The sequence below is a fragment of the Trichosurus vulpecula genome, chromosome 6 (genome assembly GCF_011100635.1).
Source record: "Trichosurus vulpecula isolate mTriVul1 chromosome 6, mTriVul1.pri, whole genome shotgun sequence".
Lineage (NCBI taxonomy): Eukaryota > Metazoa > Chordata > Mammalia > Diprotodontia > Phalangeridae > Trichosurus > Trichosurus vulpecula.
This window is the reverse complement of record NC_050578.1, coordinates 49,149,812-49,174,560: the sequence shown is the minus strand read 5'-3', so window position 1 is coordinate 49,174,560 and position 24,749 is coordinate 49,149,812. Positions and strand designations below refer to the sequence as shown.

Sequence of the window (24,749 nt, the reverse complement as noted above, 5' to 3'; positions counted from 1 at the left end):
TGTAAGACTCTGGGCAATTTGATTTCACTCTGCCTCAGGGGTGATAATAATAACACGTACCTCCCAGGGTTGTGAAGATCCATATGTGTAAAGTGCTTTGCACCTTGCCTGGCACATAGTAGGCACTTAGTAAATGTGTGTTTCCTTGCTTCCTCCTAGAAGTATTCACCTTCATAGGTTTTCTTCACGTTGTGGCTGTTCCTACTGAACCTACCGGATTTATTTGCTTACATATAATTTTTTTTTCAGAGAACAAGGAACCAAAGAAACAAAGCTTGTATATTAGGACTATAATAGCAATTGAGAATGAAAATATATTTTTATTTCTAATTCATTAAGCCAGTTAACCAGCCTGCATATTAACCGAGGTTACTTGCTCAGCTAGGAAGTGTCTGAGGCCAGATTTGAACTCAGGTCTTCCTGAGTCCAAGCCTGGCATTCTATTGCTATCCCAGTCTAGTAGGAACATAAAGGGAAATGCTACTGTAAGGAGGCAGAGTGGCATTTGAGCTAAGCCTTGACATTTGGGTCAGATTATGATGGTTGGAGTTGGCTGAAGGGGGAATGTTTGAACAGAAGTGCTGAGATGAAAAACGAGACATATTGAAGTGAGAATTAGCAGATCAGTCCAAACCAACAAACATTTATGAAGTACCCACTGTATGTGAAGGGCTTTACTAGACACAAGTGATACAAAAAATAGGGGAGTCAATGTGGCCTCATCCAAAGATGGCTGGCCTAAGGAATACCTTGGCTCTGGTCTCTTCCCTAGCACATTCATGCTTATGTGACTTGGGTTACCAAATTGCTTCCCTTCAGTGACCCAGCCTCTCTAATATGACTAGACATTGCAGAAAAAAAAGGTGCTGACTTCCTTTGGAAGAAGGCATTCTAGCATCCAGCTTCCAGGTCTGGTCCCCAAAAAAGAGGCTTGGGCACTAGAATAAGAGATAAGACTGGAAAATGGAAATCAATCAGTATGCATTTATTAAATGCCTGTTGTTTGCTGAGACTATGCTAGGCCCTGGGGATTCAAAGACAAAGAGTTCAAAATACTTTATTCTTAAGGAGTTTACATTCAAATGAAGGGCTTACATTCTAAATTAAAAGTTGCTTCTCTGAGAGCTAAATGCTCTTTGTTTATTATAGTGAAATTAAAATGTGATACTAATGCTATTTCTGGAAACGAATATTGACTTTATAAGGTAGTAATTATTTTCTAAGATTTCATTTTTTCCCATTTCTGATGTATGGTTAAAAGAGATTTTTAAAGATACTTTTTCTCTTCATTAGACTGGCTTCACTAATGGATGACTATAGTTTTGTCTATTGCATTCAGTTAGTCATTCATTGTTAAATCTCTCCATCATGTTTTCTTCTCTCCACATACAGAGCTTGAAGGTTTCATCACAGACTAATTTCTTATCTCGAGCATGGTGGTTCCCCATCTTTTATTTTTTTGAGAAAAATATACAAGGTGCAATTCCTTGCTGCTTCTCCTGGCCATTATCCTGGCCACCTGGCTGCTTCAAATCCTCCTGCAAAAAATACTCACGGGTTCAGAAAACAGGAGAGGACAACGAAAAATCCACTTGAAAGGAAGAATCATCGGGAAAAAGGCATAGGCTCTAAGACCAAAACGTTTCAATGCTATAACCAAAGGTAGAGGAGTTGTTTTTTTTTAATAGGAGGATTGACTGGTATGTGAAGAAGTGGACCAAATGTTGTGTAAATGATTTGAAAGATAAACAAAGTATTGTCCCGTGACATGGTGTTTATTTGTCTAGGAAAAAAAAAGATTTCTGCAGATCTGTACCCATTAAGGATGAGACCCAGGACTGTGATTTACCAATGAGGTTGTAAAAGAGGTGCCAAAGAACACATCCTTTCCATCCCTGTTCCTGCTCCATCCTTTGCCCTGCTCCAAAGCCCTTCCCCTCAGAACTCGAGTGCATTCCCAATCCTCCCTTCTCTCTCACCCAGCACAGCAGAATTTGGTGGTGTTTTAAACACATCGTCAGGCTATCCATATAGCTAAAGTATAAATGGAATAGTAAGCTAATGTCGGGAAGTAGGTGATAACATTCTCAAGGCTCCTCATTGGAGCCTCTGTAAGGGTGATACCTGTCATTCAGGGGATGGCAAATGTTGGGCAAGCTGCTGCTGTTTTCACTGATTTGGGGGGAGAAGGATAGCTTAGAACCCTGGAATGGTCATTGTTGCTAGCACCCAATGAATGACATACCTACCACTTTATACATTTTTTTTTACTGATGACTTTGGTTTTTAAAACAATGCTAGGCTAATGTGCTCCAACTGCAAACATGTCTGGCAACATCACAACGGTTTTACCAGTGTGTAAATACTGCATTTTTAAAGTGTATTTAATAGACATCAAGAAAACAATATTGGGATACCCCGGACTGGACATGAATTTTGCTTCCATGTTCTGTCTGCTAGGGTGTCTGAACTGCCCCTGTACAGAAAAGGTAGATGCCATGGATTAAGAAAACCCTTGTGGGCACCAGTGCTGATGCCACTTGGGGCTCAAGCCTGGGGTCAAGTCCTGACCATAAGTTTATTTGTGTATGGACTCTAGGTATAGACTCCAGGAATGACGAAAGATCTTTGGTCACATTAAATTATGAAGGATCCTTGTTCTAAATATTTACCTCGTCCTTTCTGAAAACCCAAGATAGATGCCTACAATTTTAATGTATTCTTGCCTTTTATCAAAAGACTCCACTAGCCAGAATATATATATAGACAGACACTGTAGTTCCTTACTTCTTACCCAGTGAGAATGGTTATTACTTGGTGCTGAACTAGTCAGAACGAGTATGTGACTGTTATATCAACACGGTGACTACGTGTTTTGTAGATTTATTTAATGAGGTAATACAAAACAGAATGGATTTTTCTTTCAATCTTTGCAGACTGTATTATTTAACACTAGAGTATCTTTGGCTGATCTCTGAACTTATTTCCTCAAATGCTTGAGGGCTATTTTTAAAGATTTCCAATAAAACCCAGCAAAAAGAAACAACCAAATTTGCAGTAATACTAATTATGAACACTGGGAGAAAAATAATACCAAATAGGAAAGAAAAAATGTTTCCTCCCTGTAATGATGATGGAATAATACAGTCAAATTTTCATCATTAGCAAGACCAGTCAGTCTTTATAGATATATGATAAGTAAACTTTGAATTACTTCAGTTTATTGCAACAAAGCACAAAATTTCCCCCACTCCACAGCAGTCATCATCCTTGGTGCTAAAATTCTCTGAATGTCCTTAGTGTTACTGCCTCTCTATAGTGGGAAATGCAGATTAATTCAAAGGGAACTAACTGTCCTCCAGTCAGCTCACTTTAAATAAGAATTATAACCTAAACATTCTTGGTAGGATTTTAGACACAAGGGTTTGACCTCACATTCAAAATGAAGCGAACAGACAAAAATCTCCGTAGCCTACACGGAGTTGCGTCCAATCATGGTTCCACAAAATTTTCATAAGAATTTTTTATTTGTTGACAGATTTGTTAAGGGGACATGGTAGTCTGCTCAGAAATCCTTACTCTCCCTAGGAACTAAAAATCACTGCTGCCCAAATAAAAGATAGTCAGTCCCAGAAGACTCGTAAATATTTTGCTGCTGTCCGGACACTGGGGGATTGTTTTTCCCATTGGACCTCTAATGGAAGTAGAAAACACATCTAATGCGACACTTGGTCCTGATCATAGTTTGGATCCCCTACTTTTTCCAGGTGACATAATTACTAGGCTAAACCAACCCAGTTTCAGTTTTAAGAGTGGGGGTTATCTAATAAGAGCCTTTGTAGCTCCTTTGAGCAGATCTTGGGTCAATTCCAAGTAAAAACTCTATTGTAAGGACTGGTAAAAATATATTGCCATTCCCTTTTCAGGTTCATCAAAGGATTTGTGCCCTCCTCACCCTTGGGTATTGTGCCACTCAAAAGCCCTTTGTCATAATTTAATGGCTGAGGAAAGGGAATGTTTCAAACATTAAGCATATGGGATATTTAGGGAAGCAATAGATGATAAAATGGCAGGTGCTCTGCCCAAAGGAATCATAGCAAGGAAACCTTAGAATTTAGCCCCAGATGCCATCTTTGGAATTGAAAATTTGGGTGCACTGCCCTCACAACATTTGTCTGTATCACATCAGTTCAATTTGTTGCTATCAACCCACCATCAAGATGGAAGTAACTTTTAAAGTGGAGGCCTGCTTCCAGATTTCACACACAGTTCCTGTATGGAACTTCTGGAATGGAATTTCATATGGAAAATAGATGTTTCAACCTTCCCACTATCTCTGAAGGTGGAGCCAACCCATGTTTCCTCAAATCTCATGCACCAGTATATTGAGTTCCACCTGCGGTAATCATAAAATTGAGGAAAAGTTTTTTGACCTCTTGGAAAATGTGTTTTGCAGTAAAACTGGGCTATCTTGGGAATCTTGAAACACAGAACATTGGTCACATGGTAGCTTTGGCAAGATACTTGGTGTATATTCTACTGCCCCCTTGTGGAGATATCACATATAACAAGATCTTCTAATTTTGGTCATTTGCTTAATGAACCAGATATTTTTTTCCCCCTCCAAAGGCAGTCAAACCATCTTTCCAACCCTTTATTCATGTTTATTTTTTTTTCAAATGAATCTCTTTAATTGCTTCCATCACTGGCAGTGGCCCCAGAGAGGAGAAGATAGAAGTTATTCTGATGGCATGTTTAAATTGGTCTAGAGAAAGAAAGGTCAGGACCATTTTGAGTGGAATTTCTGCAAGATAGGTGTGCTCCTAGCATGCATGGTCATCTACTTTCAAAACATTCAAACCACCTTTTAATGCAATTCCACTTTCAAAAATTTTAAACCATCATTAACTCAATGTCACCAAGCCTCATGATTGGCTTCGAAATAGTCAAAAGCCTCTGTTGGCTTTGAAACAGTCAAGGCAAGCTTACTGTCTTTCTCATTGTACTGGTTTCTTTTTTTCCTCTTCTTATCTCATAACTATTTTTTTTCGAATTGACATATATTTGAGGACTTGTTTTGTTTTGCACAGTTAGAAAAAGGTTACAGGTTCAAGCTGGTCTTACCACTTACCGCTATGGATTTTTAAAGGAAGTGTGAAGAGTCTCTTGAAATTTGAAAATACATGACTAAATCAAGCATGTTTTACACAAGATGGTATATTTTGATGGCTTTGCTCTTTACATGCCTATGAAAGATATTTTCATGATATTTTATCAACGCCATTTCAGTGCTATTAACACAACTTATTAGCCTCAAAGAGATGTTTTTGTTTATAAAGCAGTGATATTGACATAAATGCCCCCCAAACAATGCAAATCAAGTCAGTGACCCAATCAAAGTTGTGTTTGGCACAAGTGCCTACTTTGATATTTTCCTGCTGCTTATTAGGACCTATTGTACCCACTTAATGCTGTGTGTTCTAAATGAATCATGAATAGAAATAGGTCTTTATTGTGTCTAATGAATTAAAACCATGCTGTTTTCAGAAGGAAGGAAGGGACCCTCCACATAAGTTAATCTAATTGCCAAGTTGGAATACTTTATTTAATTTACCTCCTATGCAATGAATAATGCTGCAAAACATATGGTTATGTTACAGTATGCCCATAAAAAAGATTTGAAGAGGTAGCCAACTGTATTCTTTTGGAAACGTACTGTACTGTTTCAATGTGTTAAGTGCCTTGTAAAAGTACAATTTTAGGTCTATTCTAGAGTATGTTATTTTCCTGACAAATATTTTTCATTATAAAAAAGGATAAATATATACTATATGCTATTATATAACTTATAGTTTTATTAAATGTGCTCACATTTTAATCAAAAATCATAATATAAATGTTAGATGCTCATGTTTCCTACCCAAAAGTACCACAAGCATCAATCTAATGAACGGAATTCATTTTCAGGGTTTTTTAGGGAAAGGAAGAGATGGAAAAATAGTTCATTCTCTTTAGAAGCGCATTTTTTCATGACTGTGCATTTTTTTTGTATAAACACATTTCAGTTGTAATTTAGGGGTGTGAATGTTGTACACACATACTCCTAAAATGCCAAAGTTTCACTTTTTTTTTAAGTGCCTAATGGTGAGTTAAACTAATTTATGTTTCTACACTACAGAGGATAGATAACGTGCACACCACATCTAATTCCTTTGGTTTTGCTTTTCATTTGTTTTATTTTTTAAATGAGATGGTATACTTTGTATTTACCCAATAAACTACAATGAGAGATGAATGGTGTTTTCAAAATTAGTATTGTGATTGTGTTTCTTTCCGTATAAAGTGATTTGAAAGTTGCCTGTTTACCTACCTGATTTTGCAAATAATGACTTTGTCTCTTGAAAACATGCTATCAGAGACTTTGCATAACCAAAAAAGGAAAGAAAAGTGGCCTCAGAGAAGAGGGCAAGGGCTTCTAGGATGTATCCTGGAATCAGTACTGAATCAGCCCAATTCTAAATCCATCCAATTGCCTTTGGCCCAATGGCATGTACTAAGGTGCTTCCCAAGGGGATGTGTCTTCAGACATATACAGTCATGGTAATATAGGGTACCATATTAGTGGACAAAGCAGTGGCAAGACTGGCTTGAATTGTAGGTTACATACTTGAAGAGGGCTCCCTTTGAGGAATTATCTTTAGTGGCTTTGCAATGGGGCCTCTGAGCATCACAGTTGGTTAAGGGGCTGAAAAGGAAACTGGACCAGCCAGTAGTTAACCTCACAAATTATCATGACAAAGAGGGCTTCTGCCTTGCCTTATACTCACATAGAGGATGGGCCCTTTATATGATGGGATTATATATAATATTTATATATATATATATATATATATATATGTATATGTATTATCTGGATTATAGGAAATCCAGAATTTTAACAAACAAGCTAGAATGTTACAGGGTTTCTTTCTTAGAGTTTACACGTGATCAGAGCTCAGGGCTAACACTCAGCTGGGCTATAATTTGCACACACATAACCAATAACTATAACAGACAACTCGTGTGTGCCATTGATCCCTATATAACGTCAAGAGCTGAACAGGACCGCACATGAAGTAGACCCTCTGAGGGCACAGACAAAAGTCACAGTCTAAGAAGTCATAAATGATGAGTTGGGATTTACATTATTGAAAGAAATACACATATTCACTGAGATCACAGAACTATGGAAAATAGGGGGATGATGTGTTAGAGAGGCAGCAGGTTTGTTACATTAGGCCAAAATCTTCCCTTTTTCAGTTCTATCCATGTAGTTCTGACTTCTGGAACCATTGAGAATAAATCTAACCCCTTTTATCTGTAATAGCCACTTCAAATAAACAATTGAAGTGACTATCATATTGCCTTCCATGCTCCCTTTCCTATTCTTCCCCATATCTTTTCCAGGCAAAACATCTCTACTTCCTTCAACTGACCCTTCCTTATTGTAAGGGCAACCACACTGGCATACCCAGGATGGCTGCTAGTACAGGTTCTTTTATCTGCTTTACTAAGGAAAAATAGCTGTTTCAGGGGTTAAGGATCTTACTTTAACCAAACATCCATATATCATTCACTTAGTTCAGGGGAAAAAGTCAGCACCCTGAACTTCAGAGCAAATACAAACAGAAAAAAAAATAACAAATCAACAGACAGACTTCTAATTGTCTGACTATAGCAGTACATACAGTCACCAGAGAGAGAAGCACCAACATCTGGGTTTTCAAAGCTGGGGGATGGGGGGGATGCTCTTTAATGGCTACCCAAAGTCTCATCTGGCCAAATCACTTGAACACTCTTCCAATGATCGAGCCCCAAAGCAAAATGCTAACCTCAGAGTATATATACTGTTTCCAATCAAGGACTCTTGATTCAATCAAAGACTCCTGATTCAAACATGGGCAAGACTCAATCAAAGGTATCTGATTGCCTTAGTCCTGAAAAGAATTCCAAAAGAAAAAACACCGAAAGTCCCACTTTGCTTGCCATTACACTTATGCATGAGCTCTGGCCTCCTCACCATTTGGGTCACCTTCCTGGTCTGTCTTGTCAATGTCCTTTCTGCAATTGAACACAATACCCTCCTTGCTCTTTTGTAAATCAGATCATTTATCAGTTTCCAGTTCCATTTGTAGTTTTTCAGAGATCATTAATGATGACTCAACAATCACATCTCCTAGTGTTTGCATATCCTAGAATGCAGTTTGTGCTTTATGACTCATTCATTCAGGGCAGTTAGCTGCTCTCCTAATGTCTCCCCCAATCTTGGGCTTCAATTCTTTGTTAACCATTTTTCTATCCTTCCTAGTTCAAAGATTAATGAGATGAAGTTGAAAATGAGTTGAATGGTATTGCCTCATCTTCGTTATCCATTATCATTGTCCAATCCATCCTAAGCAGCAGACCTTTGTCTTCTTTTATCCTATACTTTTCCCCAGGCATAGCTTTAAAAAAAATTTTTTATGGTTATTAGCTTACCTTGGCAGTTCATTTTTCCATTAGCTTTCCTGATACTATTCCCATAAGACCATGCTGTTTTTATTCATCCTGCCTTGGCTGACCTTATGTACCTCTCCCATACCCATCCATCAAAAAATGTCTCTGAATCTACTTTGGCTTCTTTAAGTAGCTTTCCTCTTTTCATAAAAATAACAAATCACAACGTCTCAGAGTTAGAGACTTCAGAAGCCATCCAATCCAACCAGTACCTGAAAAGAACCTAGAACAGAGAGAAAATAAAGAGCACTGGGTTTGGAATCAGCAGAAGTGAGTTCCAATCTAGACTCTCCTACTTAGCTTTGTGGTTCCAAGGCTGCTAGGTGGCACAGTGGATAGAGAGCACTGGGGCTGGAGTCAGGAAGATCTGAGTTCCCTTACTAGTTCTATGACCCTGGGCAGATCACTAAACAGTTGTCTGTTTCCTCATTTGCAAAATGGGGATAATAATAGCACCTACCTCCCAGGGTGGTTGTGAGGGTCAAATGAGATAATATTTGTAAAGCACTTAGCATGGAGCCTGGTGCATCATGGGTGCTACATAAATATGAGCGATGATGATGATGACATTAGACAAGTCACTTAACTTCTTAGAACCTTGGCATATTTCCCTCTATCCTATTTTTCCTCACTATCCTTCTCACCCTATTTGCCCCCTCCCTCCTCACTAATTTACCTACTACCTTGCCTGCCTATTCCTTTCTCTGCAAAAGTGCCTCCCTAATTCTCTCCCCCACCTTCCACCTTAATCTAAGAATTTCTTGCTTATCCCTTCCCCCTAATTCTTAATCTATACCCCCTTCTAAAAGTCCCTCCCTTATCTATCTCCTCACCCTCCTATTTCTTTCTAAATTTGGACTTTTATACTCTTCTAGATATACATAATTCCCTCTTTAACCCATTTCTAATGAGAATAAGGTTCCAGCATTACCAGCCCTCCACCCCCACTTGCTTCTTCTGTATCAATTCTTCCTTTCATGCCTCATCTGTATAATTACTCCTTTTTCTCTCTCCCTATGCAGTTTTACTTTTTCTAATCACTCCATCATACAGAGCTCAGCCCAAGCCTTTCTTTCAAACCACCCAAATAATGATGACAGTCATAAAAGTACTCATAATATTTTCACAAAGAAATAAAACGATTTGACCTTATTGAGTCTCTTATAATTGGTCTTCAATATTTACCTTACATTTTTCCTGGATCTTGTATGTTGAATTTTTATTAAGTTCTGCCCTTTTTATCACAAATACTTGAAAGTCTTTCAGTTTGTTAAATGTCCTCTTTTTTTTTCCATTCAGGATTATACTTAGCTTTTCCGGGTAAGTTTCCCTTGGTGATAACCCCAGTTCTTTTGCTCTACAGAATATATTATTCCAAGACCTAGAGTTCTTCATTGTAGAAACTGCTAGGTCTTGTGTAATCCTTATTATGGCTCCATGATATTTAAATTGGTTTTGGTTTTGTCTTGCTTGTTTCTTGCAATATTTTCTCCTTAACTCGAGAGCTTAGAAACTTGGCTATGATCTTCCCATAAGTTTTCCTCCTGGGATCTCTAGCAGGTGATGATCAGTAGATTTTTTCTATTTCTGCTTTACCTTCCTGTTCTAGAACTTCAGGGCAATTTTCCTTAATAATTTCTTGTAATATTGTATCAAGATTTTGATTGTAACTTTCAGGTAGTCCATCTATTCTTATATGGTCTCTCCTCCATGTTCTCCACATCAGTTGTTTTTCTGATGAGATGTTTCACATTCTCCTTCTATGTTTTCATTCTTTCAATTTTGTTTTATTATTTCTTGGTGTCTTATAACGTCTTTAGCTTTCCTTTGTCCAATTCTAGCTTTCAAGGAATTATTTCTTCCTTAAATTTTTTATTCTCTTTTTCTAGTTGGTTGACTTTCTTTGCATAATTTTCTTTATTTTCTTGGATTGCTCTTATTTTTTCCCTAATTTTTACTCAGTCTCTCTTGATTGATTTGTAAAGTCCTTTTTAAGTTCTTTCAAGAACTCTTTTTGGGCTTGTGACCATTTGACATTTCTCACTGAAAAAGGAGTGGCTTTTTTAGCTCCGCTATCTTCCTCTGAATATGAACCCAGATCTTCTCTGTCCCCATAGTAGCTATCTATGGTTGTGTTCTTTCTCCTTTGCTTACTCGCTTTTATTTTTTTGCTTTGTTTTGTTTTATTTTTAGCAACTTATTATTATAATCAAATTCTAGTCCCAAGGTGTGGGAGATGATGCCCCAGGTCTCAGGTCCAACTTACTGTTATTTTCTGAGCTCTGACCCTAGGCCCAGCCTTGGGCACTCCTCTCCACCTTGAGCCATGGCCAGGGCCCCAGCCATGCTGTCCTGCAGATGCTCTTGCTCTGCATGGTCCCTCTGGTGAACTTCAACTCTCCTCTGTGCCCTGAAACAGAAACCAACGACTCTGCTGTCTTGCAAATGCCCACTGTCAGCAGGGTCCCCTCCTCTCTGCGACCATGCTCACCAGGTGTATGCTAGCTCCTTCTCTCCCAAAGCCTCAGCTGGGGACCACGTCTGGTCAGCACAACTGCACTTAGCATCCCTCTGCAGTGAAAGCTCCTTCAATCTTCTCCTACTCAGCCATCCAACCTGCACTCTATCCTTGAAGTGAAAGTTCTTGAGGCTGAGACTGCCTCCCAACCCAGCTGCCCCCAGAGCTTGTTGTCTGTTTATTCTTTGGAGTCAGGCTGGAGCTGTCGGCACTTCATTCAGGCCAAAGCTCCATCCCTGGAGGTCGAACCTTTCCTGGTGTCCTCTCAGGAGGACAACTGCTGTACCTCAACTTTTGTTTATTTCTGCTCCTCTGTGTTCACTGTGAGGCAACATTCTGTCTCTTTTTGTGGAGGAAATGTGGAGAGCCTAAAGTTTTCTGACCTACTCTTCCATCTTCCCAGAATCCCCTCTAAACGTTATTTCAATTAATTAGCACCCTTAAGGGCATCTAGGTGGCTCAGTGGATAGAGCACTGGGCCTGGAGTCAGGAAGACTCATCTTCCTGAGTTCAAATCTGGCTTCAGACCCTTACTTAGTTGTATGACCCTGAGCATGTCATTTAGCCCTGTTTGCCCCAGTTTCCTCATCTGTAAAATGAACTGGAGAAGGAAATGGCCAACTGTTCCAGTATCTTTGCCAAGAAAACCCCAAACAAGCTCACAGAGTCAGACACAATGACTCCACAATAACAAAAAGTAGTCTTAGAAAGGCATTTCGAAAAGGTTAGTTTCTTGAAACTTAAACGTGAATAGCATTTCTCTTTAAACTAGAGAGCAGCAAAGCTCATCAAACTGGCCATTCCTGGTCTACACAGGACAAGACCAGCTAGATCTGCTGGGCATATAATAGTTTACTATTTTATATAATATATAATATTTTAATATAATGTTAATGTATTTGTGTATTATATAATATATTTAATATAATGTTTAATAAATGTTTATTTGGATCGATGGATTGACTCTTTAAGCCAGCTCCCCAGGATGTCAAAGCAGCTGCAAAGCCACTTCTTTTCTTTCTCTAGCCAGAGGGGTAGCAGAGAGCAACAAGGGCTTATGAAAAGCTTTGCATTCTATTAGAAGGCTATCCCTAGTTGCCTGAATTATATCTTGCCACTGGACCCAGATGGCTCCAGAGGAAAAAGTGAGACTGGTGACTTTGCAGTGCCTTCCCTTGCTTAAATCCATTTCACTTGTATGTCAAGGCATCACCTCCCTGATGTCATGGTCCTTTTCAAGAACAAAGGACAAATAGCAACCTCTGTAAGTAGTAATAGTTGCTGCCCACTGAGGACCCAACTCAACACAGTTCCTTTTCTCTCTCCCTCTCTCTCTTTCTTTCTTTCTCTTTCCTTCCTTCCTTCCTTCTTTCTTTCTCTTTCCTTCCTTCCTTCTTTCTTTCTTTCTCTTTCCTTCCTTCCTTCTTTCTTTCTTTCTCTTTCCTTCCTTCCTTCTTTCTTTCTTTTTCTTCCTTCTTTCTTTCTCTTTCTCTCTTTCTTTTTCTTTCTTCCTTCCTTTCCTACCTTTCCTTTCTCTCTCTCTTCCTTCCTTCCTTTTCTACCTTTCCTTTCTCTCTTCCTTCCTTCCTTCCTTCCTTCCTTCCTTCCTTCCTTCCTTCCTTCCTTCCTTCCTTCTTTCCTTCCTTCCTTCCTCCCTTCCTCCCTTCCTTCCTTTTTTCCTCCCTCCCTCCCTCCCTTCCCTTCCTCCTGTCCCCTTTCCAGTCCACTCTCTTTGGTGCCCTTGAAACTGTGTTTCTTTATACTCACATTTCTCTAGTTTTTAATAAATAAAAGATTTATGTCTCTTTATAATGCTAAGCTGTTCCCACACAAGCAGGACATAGCTCCAAAAATTCTAATAAGAAGATCCAAGTCTTCACAATTACAACACAGATTATTTTCTCTATAAAGCTTTTCAGATCCTGTCTGAAAACAATGTTTCTTTGTACTCATATATTAGCAATGTATAAGTAAAACATTATTTTTCTCACATGGGGTATCAAAATGTCCATCCATAATAGTGACAGTATCCCACATCATTTGACAATATAAATCTCTTTTTTCTGTCTTTTTCATTACCAAACCACCCAGTTATCTTAAAGAGCAGTATATCTTATGCTAGACCAGTCACAGGCTATTTTTTTAGTTCACAGCTTTAGGGCAGTCTGGTGTAGTTGAGTTAGTTTTACAGTCTGGAAACTTAGGTTCATGTCTCAACTCTTCCTACTAACATATACTATGTGACCCTATGACAGTTCACTTAACCTCTCTTACTCTGTTTCCTTTAGCTCTAAAATGGGAGTCATAATATTTATACAAGCTACTTTACAGGGTTATTGTAAGAAGATGACTCTCTACACTGTGCTACATTTACCTACTTTAGAGGGTTATTGTGGCAACCCAAGTTCCCTGCTGGTTTTCAAAGCTCTTTGTAATCTGGGCTCATCCTTTCTAACCAATTTTATCTCCTGTTATTCTCCACCTCCAATCTTTTGTCTCCATCTCCAATCCTACTCCCCCCCAAGGGGTTCTCCACTGTACCTTATAAATGCCAGCTTCATTCTTCACTCCTTGCCTTTTTACCAAGATGTTTCTCCCCTTTTTGGAATGCCCTGTGCATAATTCTGATAGTCCTTTAAGGTCTAGTTCAAGTTCCACTTTCTCCTTAAAGCCTTGATTGCTGTAGCCGCACTGCTATCAGAGCTTTCTCTGGACTTTTTCAGTATTCAGACATCAGAATCTTCATTTTATTCAATTACTATTAATTTTTTTTAAGTCACAGTTTGGAGACAGGGAGGAAAAAGCGTTGACGCTGAATTATTAAACCAAGTTAATCAAATTTGTGAATACCAACTTTGTTGGTTGACAGTTGAGGCACAGTGGACTAGAAGGCTAAACAGAGAGGCCAGAAGACCTGTATTCAAACACTGCTTAAATACTTGTGTGATCCTGGTTAAGTTACTCGATGACCCCTAAAGGTCCCTGCCAGCTCAAAATTGATGATCTCGAACGGTATTAGCAACTGTGAGTGATAGAAAAGGACAGTAAGACAGGCTTCTTGACTACAAGAATTTAAAATCTTGTCAGAGAGGTAATGCCATGAAATGATTATGAAGAAGAGGAGGAGGAAGAGAAAGAAGAAGAAGAAATACATATTCAAACTAAAATGTCACAGAACAGACTATAAGCAAAAGGAATTTGGGGTGTAGAGTAGGGAGATAAGGGTAACCTGAGGAACAAAGCAATCAACAAGTATTTAATAATGACAATAATAGCTAACATTTATGTCATACTTTAAGGTTTGCAAATATCTCATTTAACCCTCACAAAAACCCTGTGAGATTGGCGTGATTATCATTCCCATGTAAACATGAGTAAATTATGAGCCAGCAGCAGTGCTAGTTGCTGGTGATACAAAAATGAAAGTGAAACTACCTTCAAGGTGCTTACATTCTACAGGGAGAGAAGGCATATACACATACAAGTGTGCATGTGTGTGGTGTGTGTGTGTATCGATATACACACATTGTATATATGTAATATATACACACATGCACATGTATTTTCACATACATATGCTTTATATATATATATATTTGTTACAATAATATATTACACATATTACACGCAATTTATCATATGTATTAATATACATTTTTACACATAATTTCTATTGCTATATTAATGTTACTATGTTACACATAATTTATAACTAATATAAAATGTAATATAAAATGAGTATATGTATTATATATGTATACATAATACAAGGCAGGGAAGTACTAGCAGCTGAGGGCAGCTAGGTGGCACCATAGTGCACAGAGTGCCAGGCCTGGAGTCAGGAAGACTCATTTTCCTGAGTTCAAAGCTGGCCTCAGACTCTAGCTGTGTGATCCTGGGCAAGTCACTTAACACTGCTTGCCTCAGTTTCCTCATCTGTAAAATGAGCTGGAGAAGGAAATGGCAAACCTCTCCAGTGTTTTTTCCAAGAAAACCCCAAATGGGGTCGTGAAGAGTCAGATGTGACTGAAAAACAACATTAGCAGCTGGGTAGGATCAGGAAAGGCCCCTTGTAGGAAGTGGTGTTTGAGCAGTGCCCTGAAGGACATTAGGGATTCTAAGTGGCAGAAGTAAGGAGGGGGCACAGTCTAGACATGGAGAACATCCCCCATCATCAAAAGCATATAGATGAGAGATAGAATGCCATATGTAAGGAACAGCAAGAAGTCCTGTTTGCTTAGACCATAAAGTGCAAAGGTTGGAAAAAGTAGGCTGGAGCCAGGTTGCCAAGGGCTTTAAAAACCAAAGGAAATTGTAGAGGTAGTAGAATGTCCTAGAGATAGTAGGATGCTTCTGGGTATTACTGAGCAGGGGAAGGGAGTGACATAGTCAAGGCTTGGGCTTTCAGAATATTGCTAAGGCAGTGGGGTAGAGGTTGGATTGGAGAGAGGAGAAATTTAAGGTAAGGAAGCTATTGTAGAAATCCAGATGAGAACTTGTTCTAGAAGAAGACCAATAACATCATGAGGGTGACATCTTGACTTGTACATGAACTGGATTAAGTGAGACAGAGGCTGCCCAAAGTCATCAGCTTCAATCTCTCCTCCATAGTCATCTAACTCCATCCAAGACAAAAGTCAAGATGACTGGTGATGGCTCAGGATGCAGTGGGTGACTTTGCCCTTTCTACATTAGGTCTTTCCCATAACAGGTGAGAACTGATAAGATCCTAAACTATGGAGGTGACTGTGTGAGTGGAGAGTAAGGACAGATGTGAGAGATGTTGTAGCCATAGAATCAACCAGCTTTGGCAACCGATTGAACATGTGGAAAATCATGGGTGACTCCAAGATGGATGAGTGGAGCTCATGATGAGTAGAGGATTCGGAACCATGGTGTTGCCTTTGACAAAGACAAGGAATTTCTAGCCAAGGGTGGATTTGGGGAGAAAAATGAGTTTTGTTTTAGACGTGGTGAGTTTGAGATGCCTAAAGGATATCCAGTTCAAAATGTCCCATAGGCAATTTAGTAGTGCACAGCTGTAACATAATGATGGAGCATATAGAGAAGAGGGTGAGTTCATGGCTTAATGAGTTTAGTAAAAACAAGTTTTTGTTGTGTTTATTGGCATAGGTTGAATAGGTAGAGGATGTAGCTACATTTTGGAGCACTTGAAAGCCAGGCAGAACAAGTTGGGTTGATGAGGGTGGCAATAGGCCATTGCAGGCTTTGGGGATGGGGAGAAATATGATGACAGTAGCATTTAATAAAGATTACTCTGGCATCCTTCTGTAGGCTGGTCTAGAAGACAAAATGATGAAAATAGTGGAGGTTAGCTTCCTAGGAAGGTGGCTGCTATAATCTAGGCATGAGGTGATGAGGGATTTGTGGGGATTTATGGAGAAGAAAGGATGGAGATGAGAAAAAAACTGCAAAGAATCAATGAGATTTAACGAGAGATTGAATATAGGCAGTGAAAGAAAGGTATGAATCAAAGACAAATCAATTGAAAGAGTTGATAAAAAGAGAAAATAATAGAATATACACTTCTGGAGGGCAAGGACCATTTTTTGACTCTACTTTTATTCCCAGCCCTTAGCACAGTGTCTGACATGTAGAAGGTGCTTAATAAGTGTTTATTGACTGACTAATAATAGTTCACATTTATTCTCCAATAGAATGTTTGCTTCTTGAGGGCAGAGACTGTTTTTTGCCTCTATTTTTATTCTCAGCCCTTAGCACAGTACCTGGCACATAGTAGGTGTTTAATTTTTTTTTTTAAACTGGTTGGCTCACATTTATTACACTGCTTCACATTTTACAAAGTGCTTTATTCACCACAACCCTCCTAAGAGTTTGTATCACCTAGATTAGGGCTCTCCTGATTCTCCTTCCACAAACCCTCATTGCTAGGGCCTCCTCTCCTTCACACTCCCTTTCCCCCACCCCACCCCCCAAAAAACCCCTCTACCTTGCACTTATTTTATATATCTACAAGTAGATGATGATGGGTAATGGTACTTGGATGGTAAATAGAGTCAGGTACTCTCTCTTGGTGGCCCTCACCTCCATATGGGTAATGCCACTCTTTCCCAGCTCTGCTCTTTAGGTATGACTTTCTTGAATGCCCTTGGCTCCAAACCTTCCTTTCAAACCTACCTAAGAAAGAATGAAGGGAATAGGAGATATCTAAGGTGATTGACCCAGAAAGGCTGTTTCAGCTCCATTACAGACCTTCCCCCACTAGGACTGATGATGCTAAAGTGTGTCTAGTTATTGACTCAGACTCCTATATTCTTTCTCATCCTTGGGGATGAGAAAAATATGAACGAATAAAATATAAACAAACAAAAATGTGAACAAATAAACAAATTTTGAAAATGAACGAAATATGAACAAAATAAAATCCCTTTTTCATTTCACCTCCCCTCCCCCAATTATTCCAGGGGAAAAAACTCCCAATGATAATACTATCTCTTCACCTATGAACCTCACCCTTGCCGCTCTCTCAGTTGTGTTTACCCCGAGGACACTCACAAACTGAGGAAACTGATTTCTTTTCCAACAAATGGTAGAATGCCAGAACAGACGCAGATTGTTCATCTCCCACATACTTAATTCCAGCAAAAACTCGAATTCTTCATCAAATAGAATAATGATCAAGAAATCCAACAAGGAACTATAGTAAGTGACTTCTTCTATCTGCACAAAAATTTAGCCAGAAGTTCATGGGCTAAAGGAAAGGGGACTGTGGATAAAGCCAGTGCCAGCACAGGCATCATATTTACTTCTGGTATAAGGGGTGGGCTGTTTAGTATTCAGGCTGTTTAATGATGGGATAGAGCTAGACTGGACTACTTCCTTCTACATATTATCTGTTATCTTGGTCAATAACTATGACAAGAAACAAGTATCCTTACAGAATCTTAATGTCTTTAAAGGGTTTTTTGAGGGAATTCAGGTTTGTGCTGGGGCTAGTTCAAACAGGCCCAGCTGATTATCAAGTTTTCAGTGTGACGTCTTATACCTCGGAAACTGCCAAACAGTATAAATCAGGTCATGATTTATTGCCTTCTTGATTGTCTAGATTTAGAAAAGCTTTGGAGAAAATGCTAATAATGCAGATTAAATTTAAAACTGTATATTTTGCAAGATGGGGGACTTTTCCCTCAGAGAGCTGGTTGTTAAACGTTTGCCAGCAGAACTCTGGAATTAAATAAGTTAAAATGGAGGACCTGGGGATAGATTGGTTCTGTTCTGATGGTTTGAAGAGAAGAACAAAAGGAATGTATTAATGTAGAAAGGAGAAAAAAGGGGTGAAACCTGTTATTTCTTATAGTTGGCATGTGTGAGAAGAGTATACAGAAATGGAGGAAATGGGAGGGGAGGCTGATTGTCCAATGAACATTACTCTTATCTGAAATGGTCAAATGAGGGTTGAATACACACCCAAATGGTTTCATATAGAAATGCATCAAATTCAATAGGGAAACAAGGGACGAGTGGAGGTTAAGAAAACCCAGAGAAAATAGTTACAAAGCAAAATAAACCTCCTGATCCCTAAGGGGGAAATTAGAAGGGGGGGGGGGGAAAAATAACTAGCATCTAAAGGAGAGTTCATCACTTAGGGAATGTCTGAACAAAATGTGGCATATAAATGTAATAGATCATTACTGTACTGTAAGAAATGATGAAAGAATCCTGGGCATATGAACCACTGCGGAATGAAGGGAACAGGGCCAAGAGAACAATCTATACAAGGACAATGACATTGCAAAGCAAAGCAACTTAAGAACTCTAATATTGACATGACCAGTCATATCTTCAGAGGACAAAGAATGAAATGTCACCCACTTCTTGACAGGGAGGGGATGAACTCAAAATGTGAAAAGAGACATGCATTTTTGGACATGGCCATCATGTAGATTCAGTTTGCTTGAATACGCTTGGGAAGGAGTAGGGAGTTGACAAAAGTGATGCCCCAAAATAAAAAGCCATTGAAACTTTTTTAAAAATGCATAGAAGAGAACAGAAAGATGTTCAAAAGGAAGCATGCTGGCCTTGGAGTCAGGAGGACCTGAGTTCAAATCCAGCCTCAGACACCAGCTGTGTGACTCTGGGGAAGTCACTTAACTTCATTGCCTTAAAAAACAAACAAACAAACAAAAAAGGAAGCACAGACAATTAGTATAGCTTTGAAAGTAATAGGTAGAATCATTATAAAGTTTTTTTTTAAAAAAAATAAGCTATAGTAAATGGAGATCATCATTTCATGTACAATCTAATCCTTTTTGTGTTTATATTTATGCAATATATATCTAAACTTAAACATTCCTCCCAAAAAACATTAATATATGTATTTATGTGTGTGTACATATATATATATGTATATATATATATATATAGTACATAACATAGTAATATAGTATGATAAAATTATATGCACACACTCTTTTGGGATAAGGGGAGTATTTAAATTAAGAATAAAAATAAAATTTAAAAAATAAAACAAATGGCAAAACAGAAACTAAAACTAACTCAAAGATCAAAGATGGGGCAAGCAGGCTCATTTCTCTTTTGAGACAACGAGATGGCATAAGGGAAGCAGGGGACAGGAGAACAAGAATCACCAGTTCCATTTCAAGTCAAGTCAACAAGAATTTATTGAGTGTTTACTATGTACCAGGCACTGTGCTGAGTACTGGGAATGTAAGTAATAGCAGAATGAGTCCAGTGTTCTGTATCTGCCTGCCATGGAAGTGGCCTCAGCTCAAACTCCCATTGGCTGGTGGGGGGGGGGGGGTCTTTATTCTTTCTACAACACCCTCAGTGTCCTTAATAATATCACCTTATCCAAAGCTTCCACTCTTCTGTTCTCTCCTCCCTTAGAGTGCCTTTCAGGCATAGTTTCTGCCTATTCAGTCACTAGCCCAGGAAACATTGGGATTTTTGTCCTGACCAGCAGGCATCCATCTCTAGCACCCACTGCAACTCCCTGGCAACCCCCAGGGGTGCTACAAATATATTTACTTACAGATGTTTATGGCTCTTCCCACTCCCACCCACCAAAAGAATGAAAATTCATTGTGAGCAGGAACTATTTCAATTTTGTCATGTTCTTAGTGTCTGTTATATTCCCAGGTACATAGCCAAATGCTGGCTCACTTAAATGTGGTGAAGTGGGTAGTGAGTATACTATTATCTTCATTTTACACAGGCAGGAACTGAACCATAGAGAGATTAAGACTAGCCCATAGTTGTGTGATAAGGGGAGATGGGCAGGAATCTAGCCTAGGTTTAAGACACTGGATCTATTTCTCTTTCCATTTTAACACCCTGCCTTTCAGGAAGGGATACACACAAAGAGTGAGGAGAGGAGTCAATAAGGCATAAATTAAGAACTGCCTGGTTTTAATGATCCGAGACAATTCCAAAGGACTTGTGATGAAAAAAACACTGTCCACCTCTAGAGAAAGAACTGATGGAGTCTGAATGCAGATTGATACACACTATTTTTCTTTTATTTTTCTTGTTTTTTTTTTCTTTTTTCCTTTTTTTGGTCTGTTTTCTTTTGACTACACATGTATAACCTATATAAAAATTGCTTGCCTTCTCAATGATGGGGGAGGGAAGAGAGGAAAAGAGTTTAGAACTCAAGTTTTTTTAAAAAAAATGTTAAAAATTGTTTTTACATGTAATTGGAAAAAAAAATTATTATTTTTTTTTAAAGAACTGTCCGGCTTAATTGTCCTCAGTGGCCCAAAGTGTAATGTATAGGATCAGCTTTCCAGAAGAAACAAGAAACAGATTTTGGAGGAACAGGAGGTGCTGATTTATTTTTTTGAATGACCAATGGGCAATGTACACAGAAACAGTATAAAAAGCATTTACAATCCTTTTAAACCAGCATTTTAAAGTCTCTCCCAACTGTAAGTTCTCTGTTCACATTCACTGACTTTGGATGGGCATAGTGCTCAGTGTTTACTTCCTGGGGATTTAAGAATCAGCAGGACAATTACAGTTTTCCAAATGGAGGGAATTGGATACTACTCCTGCTAACATAATAGGCACTTAGACATTCTAAAGTTACAGTTTCAACCTTTTTTGGCCAATAGCCATGCCTAGCAAGAAGCCATTTTGGTTGGAAAGTTAGCTTTAAAATACCTTTCTGGCTTCAATGAAAAAGAAAAAAAATCCTGGTAAGATCTTTGCTGAAATTCAAAGCATTAAACAGTTTGCATTTGATTAGTATTGATATCATACTAACATTTCGTGGTTTATTTATTTCATACAATTCAACAAACATTAGCCATGGTATCATAAATCATAGTATCATAGATTATAGCCTGAAGGAACTTTAGAGGCTATCAGTTCCAACCCCTTCATTTTACAGATGAAAAATATGAGTCTGAAAAAGGTTAATTGATTTTGCCTAGGACCACACAGCTAGGAGAGCATCTTAAGGCTCCTCATGCTGTCATGACTCCAAGTCCAGCACTTCATCCACTGAGCCACATTGCAAGGCATTGGGGCCACAAAAATGGATATTACATAGGAGTTTCTAAACCAATGGTGTGAGGGAAACAACATATATACAAATAACTGGGATACAAGAAAGAGGATGAGAAGTACAAAGGAGCAGATTAGGGCCAGCAAAGGGCCATGGGAAATTTGAGGAGAGGACGTTAACCCAGGGTTGAGAGGGGGTACTAAGAAAGCTTCATGGAGAAGTGGTAGCAGACTTAAGCCTCCAAGGAAAGGAAGGAACCTTCGTGTGTGTGTGTGTGTGTGTGTGTGTGTGTGTGTGTGTGTGTGTGTGTGTGGAGTGGGGAGAATAGTGTGAGGAAAGGCACAGGGAAGGAAAATAAGGTGGAAACGAGATGGAAAATATTCCAGTTTGGCTGGAATCCAGGGCATGTGAAGGGGAGGACTATGAAAATTAGACTGAGAAGACAGGTTGGAAAGGTTGTGAAAGACCTTGAATGCCAATCTTATGAGTTTATACTTCACTTTGCAGGCAATATAGAACTGATGAAGGTTTTTGAATAAAGATAAAAGTTTTAAAATCAGAGCCTCATGTCAGAATAATTTTTCCATTAGTGATATGAGTATTATTTGAAGAGGCGGATAGCCCAGTTAGGAGGACATCATAATAATCCAGAAGTAGGTAATAAAGGCCTGAACTAAAATTTCTTCTTTTTTAACATTCATTTAATTTTTTTTGAGTTCTATATTCTCTCCCATTCCATCCCTCCCCTCTCCATTGAGAACACAAGCAATAGGCTATCAACTGCGTATGTAAAATCATGCAAAACATTTCCATATTAGCCAAGTTGTTTTTAAAAAAGCAATAAAAAGCAAGAAACATAAAGTAAAAAAGGATGCTTCAATCTGCACTCAGAGATCATCAATTCTCTGGAAGTGGGTAGCATTTTTCATCATAGGTCCTTTGGAATTATCTTGGATCATTGTATTGGTCAGTTTGTATCAGTTCATAGAAGTCTTCCCAGGTTTTTCTGAAACCATCCTGTTCATCATTTCTGTAACTGGTTTTGGTGGGGAGGCAATCAGGGTTAAGTGACTTGCCCAGGATCACACAGCTAGTAAGTGTCTGAGGCTGGATTTGAACTCAGATCCTCCTGACTCCAAGGCCAGTGCTCCATCCAATGAGCCACTTAGCCACCCCTACTCATCATTTCTTATAGCACAATAGTACTCCATCACAATCATATACCACAACTTATTTAGCCATTCCCCAATTGATGAGTATCCCCTCAATTTCCAATTCTTTGCCACCACCAAAGGAGCTGCTATAAATATTTTTGTACAAATAGGTTTTTTCCATTTTTCTTTTATCTCTTTGGGATACAGACCTAGTAGTGTTGTCACTGAGTCAAAGGGTATGCATAGTTTTATATCCTTTTGGACATAGTTCCAAATTGGTCCTCAGAATGGTTGGAACAGTTCACAACTCCACCAACAATGCATTAGTGTACCTATTTTTGCACATCCCCTCCAGCATTAATCATTTTCCTTCTCTGTCATATGAGCCAATCTGATAGGTGTGAGATGGTACCTCAGAGTTGTTTTAATTTGAAATTTTCTAATCAATAATGATTTAGAGCACTTTTCATATGACTATTGATAGCTCTGATTGCTTCTTCTGAAATTGTTTTCACATCCTTTGACCATTGATCAATTGAGGAATGGCTCTTATTTTTTTCTGCAATAAAACTATAAGATTTAAAGCTGGATAGGATCTTGCTCCAGCCAAACCCACCTCATCTTGCAGATAAGGAATCTGAGGCCTAGAAGAATTAAATTACTTGTCTAAGGTCACACAGGTAATAAGTAACATTAAATGAGATTAAAGAAGAGGCTAATTAGTATTGTAACTTTGCTGCTACATCCTAAGGACCATCAAACCTGTCCATCTACTTAGAGCTAAAACCTTCCATATGTGTTATCTTCCCTCTTAGAATATGAGTTCCTTGAGAAGAGGGACAGTGTTTTTTGCATATAGTAAGTGCTTAATAAATGCTTCATTCACTTATTCAATAGAGTCGAGACTCAAATGCATAACCTCTGAACCGAGACCCATTGCTCTTTCCACTACCCCATGACCCTCCCTTTAAATGGCAATGTGAAGAGAGAGGAGACAGATTCATGACATTGTCAAGGTGGAATGAACAGGGCTACCAACTATTTGAATGAGAGGGATGAGAAAGAGGTAAGAGTCAAAGATGACTCTTAGATTACAAGTATAGATGACTGAGAAAATGGTGGTGCTATCAACAGAGATACAAAGGTTAAGGGCAAGGGCAGATTTTTAGTGGGAGAAAGGCATACATTTAATTTAAAGTGATAGTGTGGTGTCCAAAAGTAGATAACTAAAGCACATTTGGAGATGCAAGAGCTCTTGGAAAAGTTGAGAATGTCTATTTGATTTGGGAATCAACAGTATAGGCCATTCAGAAGAAAGGCAAACAGGAGCTATGAGAAGAAATTAAATTTGGATAAGAGAAGGCTGAGGTAAACCAATATTACACGGGATCATGAATGTCTCTCTTCAGGAACAGTTGGGCTTCAGAGGAAGTAAACTGGGGTTATGAGAGGAGGCATTTAATGTGGATACTGGAAAGGTTTTGGCTGCTTAGTTACCAGCAGAGGGGAAAGAAAGGATTGTGGCTGCTGTTGTTATCATTGGTCCTTCATTCTCAAAGAAGACCATGACATCAGGAAGGTGACGCCATGACTTGCAAGTGAATTGGGTTTAAGTGAGGGAGGGTTGTGCAAAGTCGCCCCTTTCTCCTCTGGTTATGTCTAAATGAGCAGTGACTTGACATGGTGAAAGTTTAATTTTATCAAAGGATGACTTAGAGTCTTTCTCCTCTTTCATAAATTCTTTAGGTGTTGAGCTATCTGGGATTAGAAAGCTAGATCAGATTTTTTATATTGTTTCTAGATATTGATCTTGTCAGAATTCCTAAGCTTTTTAGACATTTCTTATGTTCTATTTGTTAAAGTAACTTGAAGACTATAATTTTAATTACTTCCAAATTTTTGTAACTTTAAGTATGTAATTTGGTTTTATTATGGAGTTAACTGCTATGTATCTGATTGTTATTAAGTTCCATATTTAAGGTGCCAGGTTCCATGGTGGTTTTCCCACATCTAGAATATTATGTGCAATTCT

General features: G+C 38.6%; 1 protein-coding gene across 1 annotated transcript in view; it reads left to right on the top strand.

Moving 5' to 3' along the window:
• Positions 1-6,261, top strand: part of SGMS2 (sphingomyelin synthase 2) — a 64,536-nt gene extending 58,275 nt beyond the window's left edge. The window contains exon 6 of the mRNA XM_036764570.1: positions 1,393-6,261. Within this exon, the coding sequence (XP_036620465.1) occupies positions 1,393-1,596 (204 nt within the window). The 3' untranslated portion in view covers positions 1,597-6,261. The remainder of the gene's footprint in view (positions 1-1,392) is intronic.
• Positions 6,262-24,749: the final 18,488 nt, after the last annotated feature.